We start from the raw sequence: 15,521 nt of genomic DNA, 5'->3' as shown, positions 1-15,521 counted from the left end.
GTAGGCTACAGTGCTTGTATGCTAACAGTAGCTAGCCAGCTTAGCCTACATCACAATGATAATCACCAAGCTAACTTACTGTACACACTGTAGGGCTGGGCAATTAATCGAAACAGAATCACGATATCGATTCATAGACCTATGCAATCTCATTTCTAAGTTATGACTATTTTCTTTTATTAAAATTTTTTTTTTTTTTTTTTTTTTTTTTTTTTATTATTTTATCTGGGTTGAACATGATTTGTGAAACTCCCTCTGGTGTTGTGGTCGTGGTATTCACTGACCTTTTGGAAGTATTTCGACATGCACATGGGTATCTTAGTGGTGTAGTGTATCTTGTAGACCAGGCCCATTGCAAGTTGCTGTACTCTGTAGTCTACTCTAAGCCATCCTAGGTTGTCAAAGTGGACAGGGGTGAGGTGGGTTTTAGGAGTAAGGTCAAGCAGTAGTCTGACCAGTTTGTTTTGTGATGTTTGTAATCTTGTTTTTAGTGCCTTTGAGGTGCTTTGGTACCATGAGGTGCAAGCATAGTCGTAGTACCCTTGAATGAGTGCTCCTGTTAGAGTCTTCAAGGTATTCTTGTTTACCAGAGAGGAGATCCGGTACAGGAATCTAGTTCGTTGGTTGACTTAGTTTTATTACATTGGATCCCATTTTGTCACAGGAAAGATTTGCCTGTATAGGATGGAACCCAGGTAGGTAATTTCATCTTTCCTTTTAAGATAAGATAAGATATTCCTTTATTGATCCCCTTGGGGAAATTCAGGCATCATAGCAGCATGAGGGAAGGGGGGGGGGGTACAGGTAGTGAAAACAACACAAGCAGTGTAAACAAATAGGTCAATATAATTTACTATCTAACTAACTGAAATATACATTATTCACAGTATCACAGTATCCACATAAGGTGCAGTATGCATAAGGTAGTGTTATTGTCCTACTTGGGTTCCTATTAGTTCTAGGTCGATGTCTGGCAGCAGTCGCTGCCCACTGTTGTGGAGCCTGATGGCCACTGGTATGAAGGACTGTCCGAGGCGGTTACTTGAGTGTCGGGGGGGTATGAGTCTGTGGCTTCCTTGTCACCTTCACCTAATATGTTTTGATCTGGTCAGGTGCGCTGTCATGTCACCTAAAATGTTTTGATCTGATCAGGTGCGCTGTCACCTAATATATTTTGATCTGGTCAGGTGCGCTGTCACCTAATATGATTTCATCTGGTCAGGTGCGCTGTCACCTAATATGATTTCATCTGGTCAGGTGCGCTGTCACCTAATATGTTTTCATCTGGTCAGGTCCGCTGTCACCTAATGTTAATATGTTTTCATCTGTGTCCACTGACCACTGACACACAGTGGGGGATGTTTTAAAAATATTATTTAATATATAATATAATAATTTGTGCTTCACCTAAAAATTGTCAGCAGCCTCCACTGCATGCAACGTCCCACATATGGGACGTTTTTCGGACTTTTTGCAACCTGCACTTTGGTGACCCCTAGTGGCTCGGTTGTGCATATTTTGTAATACAATAATATATAAATAAATTGTTGCCTGTCGATAGCGACAAAATCCGTTCAGCGGTTCTCGGGTTACATGCCGGTATTTGAGGCTTGTGCAAAGTACACGGTATTGCGCAAAATACCACTCCCGACTCAGGCTGCAGTAGTTCCGTCAATCTAGATCCGATCTCGAAAATGATTGTGGATCGTTGTAGCCAATGTGTGGCTTACCAATGAAACACCACATGGGGATGTATGAATCAGGGATCTAGGTGACAAACTAAATTCTTTAACATGAAGAGAAAAACAGCCAAATGAATTGAAGTCTATGAGAAAACTGAGTTTTTCTTTGTACACAGTTTACCAAAATTATTCCTAATCACTCATTTCTGAAGATATTTATGAAATTTGGATATGTACTACATAAGGCTTCAGGCTATGGCTCCATCTCAGTGTTTCCCCTGAAAAAAAATTCAGCAGCGGTGCTGTGCCTATATATATATATATATATATATATATATATATATATATATATATAAAAATAATATTTTTTTTACATTTTGAAAATCTGGTGCACTTTGAGAGAAAAATAAAGAGGCTATCTATGATGAACTTTGTGCTCAATACACAAAATCGACTAGACTGCAGTGCTTTCTCCCTGCAGCCTTTTCCTCAGGTCAGTCTTTTACATTAACACTTTGGTTGCCTAAGGTTAAATTAATGATATACCATAGATTGCCAGCGCTATTTGTCTATGGAGAAAGTCCCCTTCTTTGCAGGGCTATAACTTTTTAAATTCTATTGCTACATTGCCATTATTAGGGCCCATTCAAAGTCCTATATGTATTGTTCATTGTGTAGCAACGTTAAACTTTTTCATTCACATATTCATAGTAAAGTATGGTCTAATGTATAAGTATGTTTTCATCTCTTTCTGCAGCTTTCTCCAGAACGTGATATATAGCCCCAAATGCATTATATTGATGATGAAATACAGTTTGATGGCAATCAGCGCGATATAAAAAATTCCAACTAGACGTACTTCTAGAAGTTACTACACGTCATCTGATGTTGACCGGATGGGCGAGGGGGCGTTTATAATTCCGTGGGCAGCGTTATACCAATCATCTAATGTGGGTCAAATGTTGATAATATCAGTTATTATCGAAGACGGTAACGTTACACGCTGAAACTCACCCCAGTCTCCGCGCGCCGTTGGGCGATCATCGTCGAGTAGAAATTTTATCATTATGGGATATATTATTACCCGGTCCATCTCCAGCTTGTATAATGGTATATACGTCCAAATCATGTTGTTTATCGAGTTATTGGCAATCGATCGCTATGTAGTGTGACGAGCTAGAGTGCCGGAACCTATACCGAGTGCCTGGAAGTAATATGGCCGACCAGCAAAACCTCTACTGCGCTTCCTGTTAAGCGGTTGCGCCGATCGGCCACCAGATGGCGCTCCTGAACCGCCAGAGAGCTCAGTGGGTCCTGCTGGTGGATCTCAGGCCAGCGGAGGGACATTATGAATCCGATCGCAGATTTTTGAAATATTGATATAAGGACGCTGTACAGCGTCCCCCGGCAACTTTAGCATGGCCAGCAAAGACGTGAGAAGACGTGTCCCGGCACTCAAAGTGTTAAGCACCCCCACAGCCCAAATGAAATGATAAAAAAATATTATAATTTTTTTTATTTTTTTGTATATTAAAAAAAATGTAATAGTCTAGTTCATAGCAGCGGCAGTCCTAATTCAGCAGCGGTGCAGCGCTGAATGCATATGGGAAACATATGCATCTGTAAGCCATACCACCTTCTGGGGAAATACTACCTCTGGACTACTAAAGAAAAACTTGAGTAACAAGTATTTCTACAACTCAAGTTCAGACCTATGTTACTCTACGTTAGCACTAAAAGTGAATTTTTTTCTGGAATCAGAAACTTCAGAATGTCATTTTTCAAAAGAGACCAGGCTCATGCATGTGCTATAAGTAGGGATGTCCGATATTATCGGCCTACCGATATTATCGGCCGATATCGGCATTAAAATGTGATATCGGAAAATATCGGTATCGGTTTTCAATTTTATTTTTTTTACATTTCTATAACCTTTATTTACCCAGGCAAGCAAGTAAGAACAAATTCTGATTTAATTTATTGTCAAAAGTATGCATAATGTTGTGTTAATTCCACAACAAGAGATATGTAATGTTAATTACCTGAAATTATTCAATTTTTTTGGGGGGGGGGGGACCCTGCATATATCGGTATCGGTTGATATCGGTATCGGAAATTAAGAGTTGGACAATATCGGTATATCTGTAAAAAAGTCAATATCGAGCATCCCTAGCCATAAGTATAAAGTATGTTGTTTTTGTTTGCAAAAAAAGTATGCAGTCCTCAAGTTCAAGTAAAAAAATTGCCACTCTGCCCGCTTGATAAGTGGTTAACCATTCAGCACCAGGGGTCGCTGTTTACCTTACCGCTTAAATGCCATCGCCTTTTAACATGGGGATAAGTGGCTGTGTTTGCAGGCCTAAAGCTATATTATATGTGTCACCTCACAGCGCTTTATGCCAGATCTCTACATTTTCATTTTTCAGATTATTCCAGATTGCTAAAGTACAGAATCTAAGCTTTCAAATGATGTGTCATATGTTGACATCTGAGAATGTTTTGAACACGATGTGCCCAATTATAATTTCTAAAACTGGCTGTGTTCTAAATTACCAAAGAGGTGAAAAGGTGTCTCAAAGGAAGGCAACTTTTCACACTTCAGACAGTTTCAACTGGGCGTCAACAAACCCCCCTCCAGCAACGCCCCTCACCTGAATAACATTAACATAATTAAGTGCTGCTGAATCAGAGTTCTCTCTCCTCAGGACCCCTGTCTCTCCAGGACCCCCTATCTGGACTGTATAGGACTGTGAAGCTATGTACCCCCCCCCCCCATGCTGCTTTGACACCAGAATTATTGTTAAATCTATGTCACAACGAGAAAAAGCAACAAAGTCCTCACTCAGTGGCATGGGCCTAATGTTATGTAGCTCTGTAAGCTGCTTACACACTGCTTATCATATCACTCCTAGCTACACATACGCACGGTCCTCATGTCATGAGGTGATGAGCATCTTAAACTATCTGGACTCAGTGGTTAAGAGGTGATGCAGCATCTTAAACTATCTGGACTCAGTGGTTAAGAGGTGATGCAGCATCTTAAACTAGCTGGACTCAGTGGTTAAGAGGTGATGCAGCATCTTAAACTAGCTGGACTCAGTGGTTAAGAGGTGATGCAGCATCTTAAACTAGCTGGACTCAGTGGCTAAGCGGTGATGCAGCATCTTAAACTAGCTGGACTCAGTGGCTAAGCGGTGATGCAGCATCTTAAACTACACACACACACACACAGTTCTCATATCCCTCCTAGCCACCACAACCTAATGTTATGTAGCTCTCCACCTTGCTATCTGATGCTCATCACCTCTCTTAGACACTGATGTAGCAGTACTGTCTACCTGTATGTCATGTATGTCAATGTTATGATGCATTGAAAATGGGGGACCCTGATGTAAACAAGACGAAAGTCTTTCTCAGGTCTGCATCCCCTTAACAATTGTGTGTATTGAGCTGTATTGTACTGTACCCATTCTGCAATCTGTGCTGAGATTATAAACTTGTTGTTATTACACACACACACACACACACACATGGACCCTGCATCCATACACTTTCGTCTTGTTTACAGCTCTCCACCTTGCACCTTGTAACGTTAACGCAGCTGTCAACTGTACTTTACTATGGAATATACATGTATTGTTAGAAAATGTTTTGGATCTAAATCACTTGGAGTTTGAAAGTGATATCAGAAGAAACTACTCAACCTCAGCTGTCTTTAACTATGAATGAACACAACACTCTAACTCACCATGTTTAGATAATAAAGTACTCAACCTCTACTTGTCTACTGTCTGACTGAACACAACACTCTAACTTACCATGTTTAGATAATGAAGTACTCAACCTCTACTGTATTTAACTATGAGTGAACACAACACTCTAACTTACCATGTTTAGATAATGAAGTACTCAACCTCTACTGTATTTAACTATGAGTGAACACAACACTAACTTACCATGTTTAGATAATGAAGTACTCAACCTCTACTGTATTTAACTATGAGTGAACACAACACTCTAACTTTTGTGTTCACTCATAGTTAAATACAGTAGAGGTTGAGTACTTTATTATCTAAAGATGGTAAGTTATAGTGTTGTGTTCACTCATAGTTAAATACAGTAGAGGTTGAGTACTTCATTATCTAAAGATGGTAAGTTAGAGTGTTGTGTTCACTCATAGTTAAATACAGTAGAGGTTGAGTACTTCATTATCTAAACATGGTAAGTTAGAGTGTTGTGTTCAGTCAGACAGTAGACAAGTAGAGGTTGAGTACTTTATTATCTAAACATGGTGAGTTAGAGTGTTGTGTTCAATCATAGTTAAAGACAGCCGAGGTTGAGTAGTTTCTTCTGATATCACTTTCAAACTCCAAGTGATTTAGATCCAAAACATTTTCTAACAATACATGTATATTCCATAGTAAAGTACGGTTGACAGCTGCGTTAACGTTACAATGTGTTGTGTTCACAACACTGTTTAGTCTGTGACGACGCGTCGCGATAATATACATGTATATTCCATAGTAAAGTACAGTTGACAGCTGCGTTAACGTTACAATGTGTTGTGTTCACAACACTGTTTAGTCTGTGACGACGCGTCGCGATAATATACATGTATATTCCATAGTAAAGTACAGTTGACAGCTGCGTTAACGTTACAATGCGTTGTGTTCATGTATGTCAATGTTATGATGCATTGAAAATGGGGGACCCTGATGTAAACAAGACGAACGCTAACGTTAATGTAATAAACGTGACATGGTTGGACTTGTGGTCGGCAGAAAAACTTGGTGTAGTTTTATCAAAGATGCGGAATTGTAAACATGCTACTGTAAACATAAACAAACATTCTTAAACTTACCCATGCAGACGCATCTCGACCGATCTCAGTTAATTTAGTTGAATAGCGCGGTGTTTTCACCGGTGAGCAGAGAGCCAGAGACTGAATCAACTGGTTTAACAAAGTTCATGTACTCGTTCATTAGATCCAATGCATTCATCTCTTTCTGATCCAGAGTGCTAATCCCATTGAAAGTGTAAACAGCCAGTGCGTCGCTTCAAACACTCCCCCAATGTAAATCTCTGCGGGCTGCAGGCTAGGTTTGATTCACATGCAAATACAGTAATTACGCCCCCGTTTCATTGAAATAAAGTCCGTGAACAACCTAAATTTAAACACAGGTTTGACACTATTTTAGATATTCTAACTGTTCGTTTTTATAGTAAACAAGTACTTATACATTCAATTTATAATAATGTGAAGAAAAGAAAAAAACACATAAAAAAAAAAGAGAAAACTCTAGAAGGTCTAGCCAACAAAGGGGCGGGCCGAGTTGTGGTCGCAAGCGCTGCTAGGTGACACATATATTATAGCTAGGGATGCCCCGATCACGTTTTTTGCCACCGATCACCGATCGTCTATGAGCCATATCGGCCGATACCGATCGTTTTTATTAAAAAAAAATTAGCCTACCGGTATATATTTTTTTTTAATAAAATATATATAATTATACTTGTAGTTGTATTATCTGCGAGACATCGCCACCATGCAACAAGTCAAAATGCTCGCTATCTGCAAACAGCTCCACTGTCTGTGTGTATACTCTGCTTTGGTCAAATCACATTCAGCATGCCCTCAGCTAGCCCCTTTCGTGACTGCGATGCAAGCCAGGGGCTCGAATACGCATCGAATCAATGTTATGAGACATTGATATCAGGAGCTATCTGTAGCTACTGCTAGCCGGCTAGATAACGTTAAGACAACGCCTCAGTGAACTAATACTTGGTCATTTTGTGTAAACAGTGAGCTAACGTGAGCTACCTAGCTAACGGAGGTATCATGCATTGTCTAACGGTATCTAGCTGGCTAGCTACTGATAGCTCCTGATATCAACAAATGCTCCAGCTATAGTCTAGTAGTGCATGATACCTCCGTTAGATAGGTAGCTCACGTTAGCTCACTGTTTATATGAAATGTCCCAGTAAACTAGTAACTAGACTATTGCTGGAGCATTTGTTGATATCAGGAGCTATCAGTAGCTAGCCGGCTAGATAACGTTAATTAGTCAACGCCTCAGTGAAGTATTTAGTTTACTGGGACATTTCATATAAACAGTGAGCTAACGTGAGCTAACGTGAGCTACCTAGCTAACGGAGGTATCATGCACTACTAGACTATTGCTGGAGCATTTGTTGATATCAGGAACTATCAGTAGCTAGCCAGCTAGATACCGTTAGACAATGCATCATGTATTAAACTAAAAGTGAATAGTTGACTGGGTCATTTTGTTTCAACAGTAACGTTAGCTAGGTAGCTAACATTAGCTCACAGAGGTCGCATGCACTAGACTAGAGCAGACTATTGCCGGAGGCAATAGGAGCCTCTGTTGACACGGGTCTGGGAGGGGCAGGGGGAGGAGGAGGGGCAGTGCGCTGCAGCTCTGTGCCTGAGAGAGAAGTCAGCGAGTGAGAACTCCGCTAAGAATTGCATCATGTTTTTCAATCGGTTTTCAGGATCGGCGAAAATAAAGCATTATCAGAATTCACAGATCTCATATTTATACTGAATATCGGCCGATACCGATCGCTGGCCGATCGATCAGGGCATCCCTAATTATAGCTATGGATCAATTAATATAGTCAATTGTCATCGAGTTTCTTCCGGTCAAGATGCAAAAAACAGATAATTTTCCCATCCATACATTTCCGTTTTATACCGTCATGAATACGAGTGTAGTTTCAGGGCGGTCTGGTGTAATTTCCAAAATGCTTCGTAATGGCCGGCAACGTGTATTCTAGTAAAAGCGTTATCGTTTCTTCCCTGGACTAGCTACTAGGGATGCCCCGATCACGTTTTTTTTCCCACCGATACCAATCACAGATAGTCTATGAGCCATATCGGCCGATACCGATCGTTTTTGGTTTTATAAAAAAATTAAAAATTAAATGAATATATATTTTTTTATTTTTTTTTTATAAAATATATATATTATATAATTATACTTGTAGTTGTATTATCTGCGAGACATCGCCACCACGCAACAAGTCAAAATGCTCGCTATCTGCAAACAGCTCCACTGTCTGTGTGTATACTCTGCTTTGGTCAAATCACATTCAGCATGCCCTCATCCCCGCGCAGCGTATGCAACTTTGTACCCCGGATGTAGCTAGGTTCCCTAGATAGATGAAACTTCCCTTCTCAACCAACCCATTGATAACAACCCATATAATAGGCGTGTTTGTTTGTTTTTGCTCGTGTTTTTGTATATACAGTGTAAGTTATATTTAGTTCGTTTGTTACGTTTGTTAGTTTGTTAGTTTAAACGTTAGTTTAGCTTCGTTTTAACGTTAGATAATGTACAAAATAAACGTCTTTCCGGTGTTTTATTTTGAAACCCCCCGACCGGAAGTATTTATGATGCTTCGCTATCTGCTTGTGTGTCCGGTTCTGTGTTTGTTCAGTTGGTGTCTGTAGATTGTTGGTGAACAACTAACTTTAGGTTAGTTTTAACTAGGGATGTCCCGATCACGTTTTTTTGCTCCCGATCCGATCCCGATCATGTGATTTTGAGTATCTACCAATAGAGATCTTTCCCGATCCGATCAAAAAAAATTTAATAATTTTTTTTTTTTTTATTCAACAAACATGACCATGTTCACGTCTTAAACTCATACTGAGGCCTTAGTTTTGGTTTTAAATTGCATATCATCATTCATTTATTTATTGTCACACAGAGCAGAAGAATTTTGCCAAAACAAACCAATAGTATCCAGCTGCAGAACGACAGACCAGCCACACTATCAGACCCAAACGCATTTCCTTTGATTTAATTACCGTAATTCCTCTAATAGTAACCGGGTCTCAAATACAAGCCGGGTCTCTATTAATGGCCGGGTGCGCTCTTGAGCTAAGCAATTATAAGCCGGCCTCCTAATACAAGCCGGGTTACTAATATACTGAGCTGCATACTGAGCTAGTTACTTGATTTCACTTTGAAAACGTTGAAATGACCAGTGACCACCTGTAATTGCACTGTTTACTATTTCATACAGTACTTGGTTTCAATAAATGAACCCAGTACATTTTACTGGGTTCAAACTGACACAAAATGTTGATTTATTCATTATGATCCGTTTGAAAATTTGAAATATAGGCCTCCCTCTTATACAGGCCTCCTCCTAATACAAGCCTGGTACCCGCTACAGTTGAAACAAATACAAGCCGGGGTTACTATTAGAGGAATTACGGTATACATCAAATGATTTATGTCAAGGATTGCAATGCCTCGCTTGAATGAAGTTAACTTTTCACCTGGATAACGTCAACAATGTAATGTGAGAAATTGGGATTAAAAAAATTATAATCATTTTAATTTGGGTCTGAGAGTTTGGCTGGTCTGCCGTTCTGCAGCTGGATACTATTGGTTTGTTTTGGCAAAATTCTTCTGCTCTGTGTGACAATAAATAAATGAATGATGATATGCAATTTAAAACCAAAACTAAGGCCTCAGTATGAGTTTAAGACGTGAACATGGTCATGTTTGTTGAAAAAAAAATAAAAAAAATAAAAATAAAAATAGCCGATTTTTTTTTGCCGATCCCGATCTTCGGAAAATCACGTGATCGGCCCCGATCCCGATCACGTGATCGGGACATCCCTAGTTTTAACGTTAGCTAGCAGCAGGGATGGACGCCGTTGTGCAAATGCAGGCAGCTACAGGCACTCGAGGTGGAGGAAGAGTTGCTGAATTTAATCGGCAGGAGGAGAGCTCGTCAAATGTGGCTGTGGTGCGGCCGTATAGGCTGTTTAACTTGTCCGTGTCCAGTCCTTTCGATTAGCCCCACTGTTCATTGTAAACAATGATGCATGTAATTATATTAACATTACTGTGTTGTTGTAGCTATGTTAATAAATTCTGAATGGCATTAATGTTAGCTGGCTGGCTACAACGAAGTCTCACAAGCTGGCATCGTAAAATATCAACACCAGCCATGGGAATACTGTTTTCTAAATTGTGGAGGCTTTTAATCGTCAAGGTAAGAGGATTTGAAGGCGTATGCTATGGAAGTGCCCTGCGGCTCCACTTTGTTGAAATGTACATAATATAATAATAATAATAACTTTATTTGTATAGCACTTTTCATACAGAGGTTGCAGTTCAAAGTGCTTCACAACAGTAAAAAATAGGCATAAGCGGGCATAAAAAGATAGACAGGTAGCAAGGTATGGCAAATCACAGTGTTTCACATTAGGATCTAGCATCCCAATAGGCTCTCCGCTTACAGTTTTCAGTAACACAAATAATAAAAATAGTCAAAAAATTATAAAATAGAACAGACATAAAAAATACAGGCATGAGCGAGCATAGCAAGGTATGGTAAATCACAGCGTTTCACATTAGGATCTAGCATCCTAATAGGCTCTCTATTCAGTAATACAAATAATAAAGTAGTTTAAAATGATTAAGTTTAAAAATAGTCTAAAAATTATAAAAATAGAACGGACATACAACAACAGTAAAAAATGTAAATAGCAAGGTTATAGTAAAAAGTGTGAAAAATAGTTTAAAATGATTCAGTTTAAAAATAGTCATCAGTAAGAAGTAAAAAGTGTGATAACCGACACATGAATTTGATAGGCAGTGTAAAATAAGATAAAATTAGCATAGTAAAGTAGGCAGGGTAAGAATAGTGCAGGTAAGTCATTGAAATGCCTGAGCAAAGAGATAGGTTTTAAGCTGTCTTTTGAAGATGTCTAGAGAGTTGGCTTCCCTGATGTTTTGGGGTAGTTTGTTCCACAGTTTTGGGGCATAGTTGATAAAGGCTGCATTACCGATCGATCCTCTTTTGACTGTTTCTGGGAGCCTCTAGTAGTCCAGCAGCTGCTGATCGCAGTGTTCTTGCTGGAGTGTAATTTATTAGAGTGTTGGTGATGTAGCTAGGTCCCTGTCCATTTAGAGCTTTGTATGTAAGGAGAAGGACCTTAAAGTCAATTCTAAATGTTACAGGAAGCCAGTGTAAAGCAGCTAAGACTGGGCTAATGTGCTCTCTCCTTTTGGTTCTAGTTAGCAGTCGGGCTGCAGAGTTTTGGATTAGCTGAAGCCTCTCTGTGGTTTTCTTAGGGAGACCTGTGAAAAGTGCATTACAGTAGTCTAACCGGCTAGATATGAATGCATGAATTAGCTTCTCAGCATCGTTCTGATTAATAAATGGTCGTACTTTTGCTATATTTCTGAGATGGAAGAACGATGTTTTCGTTACTTTGCTAATATGAGAATTGAAGTTCAGTTCTGAATCTATGATAACCCCGAGACTAGTGACCTCAGATTTGATCCAAGGGGTTAGTCCTCCTAGGTTCTTTATTAACGTTTCTTTTTTAGTTTTGGGGCCGATAATTAGAATTTCAGTTTTGTTCTCATTTAGTTTCAGGAAGTTCTTACTCATCCATTTATTTATTGCCAGTAAGCAGTCTGTAATGGAGCTGATCGCTGTATAATTTGGTTCAGCAGATATGTACAGTTGTGTATCATCCGCATAGCTATGGAAATCTACATTATGTTCTCTGATGATATCACCCAGCGGTAACATGTAAAGGGAGAAGAGTAAAGGACCTAAGCAACTCCCTTGTGCAACTCCATAGTTGTTGTCGTATATATCAGACATGTGCTCTCCTAGTCTAACATAGAATTTCCTCCCTCTGATGTATGTTTTGAACCAGCTTAATATGGGCTATACTATAGGATACCACCGCTTAATTCGCGATTTTTTATTAGTTTGTCATGACAAACCAATTACATAATCCAACATGTGTAAGAAACGAACATATTCCAGTTAACGGTAGGGTTGGGCACCGAGAACCGGTTCTAATAGGAACCGGTTCCTAACTCCTAAAAGTATATATCAAAAAAAAATATATATATAGATTTTTTTTTTTTGTGTGACCTGCAACAGGGCAGTTTTAAAACCAGAGACAGTGGACAGACTTGTCTTTCTTGCCTGCAACTTAAAGTAATGGCTTTGCTTGTCCAAATGACAATACTGACCAAATTGAGATTATTTATTTAGTTTGCTTTCTAATTTAAAATACAGTTTGAAACCGTCTGTACACAGTAGGCTGTGTGCTAGCAGAGCTAGTCTCCAGTCGCGAGTCACGGTGCACATGTGCGGTGGTTTGTCCACCAAAAAAGCGCCAAAAGATAGAAAAGAAACTAGCAGAGCCAGAACTGTTCAACTCCCCTGGAGCCACAGCCAGCAGAGAAGCCTGTTTACTTTCGCTTTCAAACCAGCTGCAGCCTGAGAACTGGAGTGTGAGGGGCTGTAACACTAAAGATGGCGGCAACGACAAAGAATTGCTGCAAAATAAACTGTTAATTATTTTTTTTACTCATAACAATTTCGATAATTATCGATATCGAGTGATATGATAACTTTATCATATCGTTATCGCGATATAATTTTTTGCCATATCGCCCAGCCCTAATTATCGGTATTATGTTTCATCATGGATGCATGAAAGGGGGGGGGGGCACGCCTCTGTGCTTTGATCGCTACCAACGGAACACGCCACACACACGCTCCCGATCGCATGAATGAATATTGATACCATTTAGTCCTTACCTTGACCAGGATCTGTCCCGAAAAGAATATTCCAATTATCTGATCGCCATTCCAAGTACTGATCGATCGTGTTTCCAACATAATCCAGCAATGAACATGAACCCGGGGGGCCCAACCCTCGTCGATGGATGCGTTATAAGCGATTGCCCTGCCCGAGTAGTTAGACTCCGCCCGCAGGCCGCAGATCAGCCCAGACACCAAGCCACATCGTTTCAAAAGGAGTGCAATAGTGGCCGCAAGGCGGCGGTATTGGACTTTTGCGATCTCAAACCCATCCCCAGTGATACACCCAGCCTGCATGTTTATGAATGGAAATAGTGAATAAAAGAAATAACGATCATAATAACATATATATACGTTGTTGGCGTTATTCAATTGGCGGACTAACACATAAAATCGTTGTTGGAAAACCAATTTCCGACAATTAGTTCCACTTTAAATTAAAAAAATAAATCTTGATTCAGAATTTTTATCATGGATGAACAAAACTTTCAATGCGAATGGTTGATTTGAATTCCAAGGACTTTTTAAGCACCTTGTTAAAAATAATTCTGTTTTCAAGGAATTCCAGGCCTCGACTTTTTTTTGTACAAAATCAAGCACTTTAAGCACTTCAAGGACCTTGTGCGAACCCCGCTTTCCATCTCTCCCTCCCTGTGCGCATCTCTATCTACCTCTCTGTCACTGTCTCTCCCTCTCTTTATCCCTCAATCTCTCTCTCTCTCTCTCTGTCAGAGGGGGGGTACCTTCTTGGAGATGCAGTATCGGAGATGCTCCTCTTCAAAGTGAGGCAGCTGGAGGAGAGGCGACTTGGACTCCTGCAGACCCTGAACTATCATCTGGGTCAGCTTCATACAGTTCTCTATGGAGACCAGCCTGGGAGCATGGAAACCTAGACACACGCACACAGTAAACGTGTCAGACCTCATACCAGGGTTCCCACAGACATTGCAAAATGAAATTCAAGGACTTTCAAGTACTTTTTCAAGCACTGTTATAATTTTAAAAGGGCATCTGATCCAATATTTATGGCTTAAAACCAATTTCCGACAATTAGTTACACTTTAGAAATATATATTTCTTGATTCAGAACTATTTTATCATGGATGAACAAAACTTTCAATGCAAATAGTTGATTTGAATTCCAATGACTTTTTAAGCACCTTGTTAAAAAAAATTGCTGTTTCAAGGAATTCCAGGCCTTGAAAAGCACTTTAAGCACTTCAAGGACCTTGTGCGAACCATGGTGTGTGTGAGTGTGTGTGTATGTGTGTGTGTGTGCGCGTGTGTGCACGTGCGTGCACCTCCTCTGCTGTTGGCCATCATAGTGAGCTGACAGCCCACGTTCACCATCTCCTGGAGCAGAGCTGGACTCTTTCTCACCACAAACCTTTGATCTGGAAAAAAAAAAAAAAAAAAAAAAAAAAGCATTAATAACATTATAATAACAAACAATAGGAGTGTGAGGTAAAGATGAACAGACTCCTATCAGAAAATACGCTATACGGCTGCAATGTTCCTAAGTCTGTAGAGGTGGACGAGGCAGGTACATAGTAAGTTCATTCTACCGACTCCGTTTCACGGTTCACTTTGTTTCAAAGAAGCATCATCTAAGAGCAATGTTGGTTCACCTTGTTTCAAAGAAGAGTAATCTAAGAGCAATGTTGGTTCACCTTGTTTCAAAGAAGAGTCATCTAAGAGCAATGTTGGTTCACTTTGTTTCAAATAAGAGTCATCTAAGAGCAATGTTGGTTCACTTTGTTTCAAATAAGAGTCATCTAAGAGCAATGTTGGTTCACTTTGTTTCAAATAAGAGTCATCTAAGAGCAATGTTGGTTCACTTTGTTTCAAAGAAGAGTCATCTAAGAGCAATGTTGGTTCACTTTGTTTCAAAGAAGCATCCTCTAAGAGCAATGTTGGTTCACTTTGTTTCAAAGAAGCATCCTCTAAGAGCAATGTTGGTTCACTTTGTTTCAAAGAAGCATCCTCTAAGAGCAATGTTGGTTCACTTTGTTTCAAATAAGCATCCTGTGCAATGTCGATTTTTTGGGGGATTTGTGTCGAGATTATAAACAATATACAAGCATTTAGTACCATAAAGTGTAACAAGGATACCTAGAAGTACTATGCATTGAACTGGTAACTGTAAAAAACTATTTAAATCATATAATATAGAATAAGTTCAAATAAAATAAAGAAATTACGCAACCCGAATAATAATAA

General features: G+C 39.6%; 1 protein-coding gene across 1 annotated transcript in view; it reads right to left on the bottom strand.

Annotated features, from left to right (window-relative positions):
* The window catches only part of sec63 (SEC63 homolog, protein translocation regulator), a 110,409-nt gene that overhangs the window by 44,512 nt on the left and 50,376 nt on the right, over positions 1 to 15,521 (bottom strand). The window contains exons 11-12 of the mRNA XM_084315353.1: positions 14,603 to 14,695; positions 14,045 to 14,190 (exon numbers count right to left, since the gene is read on the bottom strand). Of these exons, the coding sequence (XP_084171479.1) occupies positions 14,045 to 14,190; positions 14,603 to 14,695 (239 nt within the window). The remainder of the gene's footprint in view (positions 1 to 14,044; positions 14,191 to 14,602; positions 14,696 to 15,521) is intronic.

The sequence above is a fragment of the Notolepis coatsorum genome, assembly GCF_963971535.1.
Source record: "Notolepis coatsorum genome assembly, chromosome: 5".
NCBI lineage: Eukaryota > Metazoa > Chordata > Actinopteri > Aulopiformes > Paralepididae > Notolepis > Notolepis coatsorum.
Note: the sequence above shows the minus strand (reverse complement) of the source record. Positions and strands in the feature narration are given on the sequence as shown.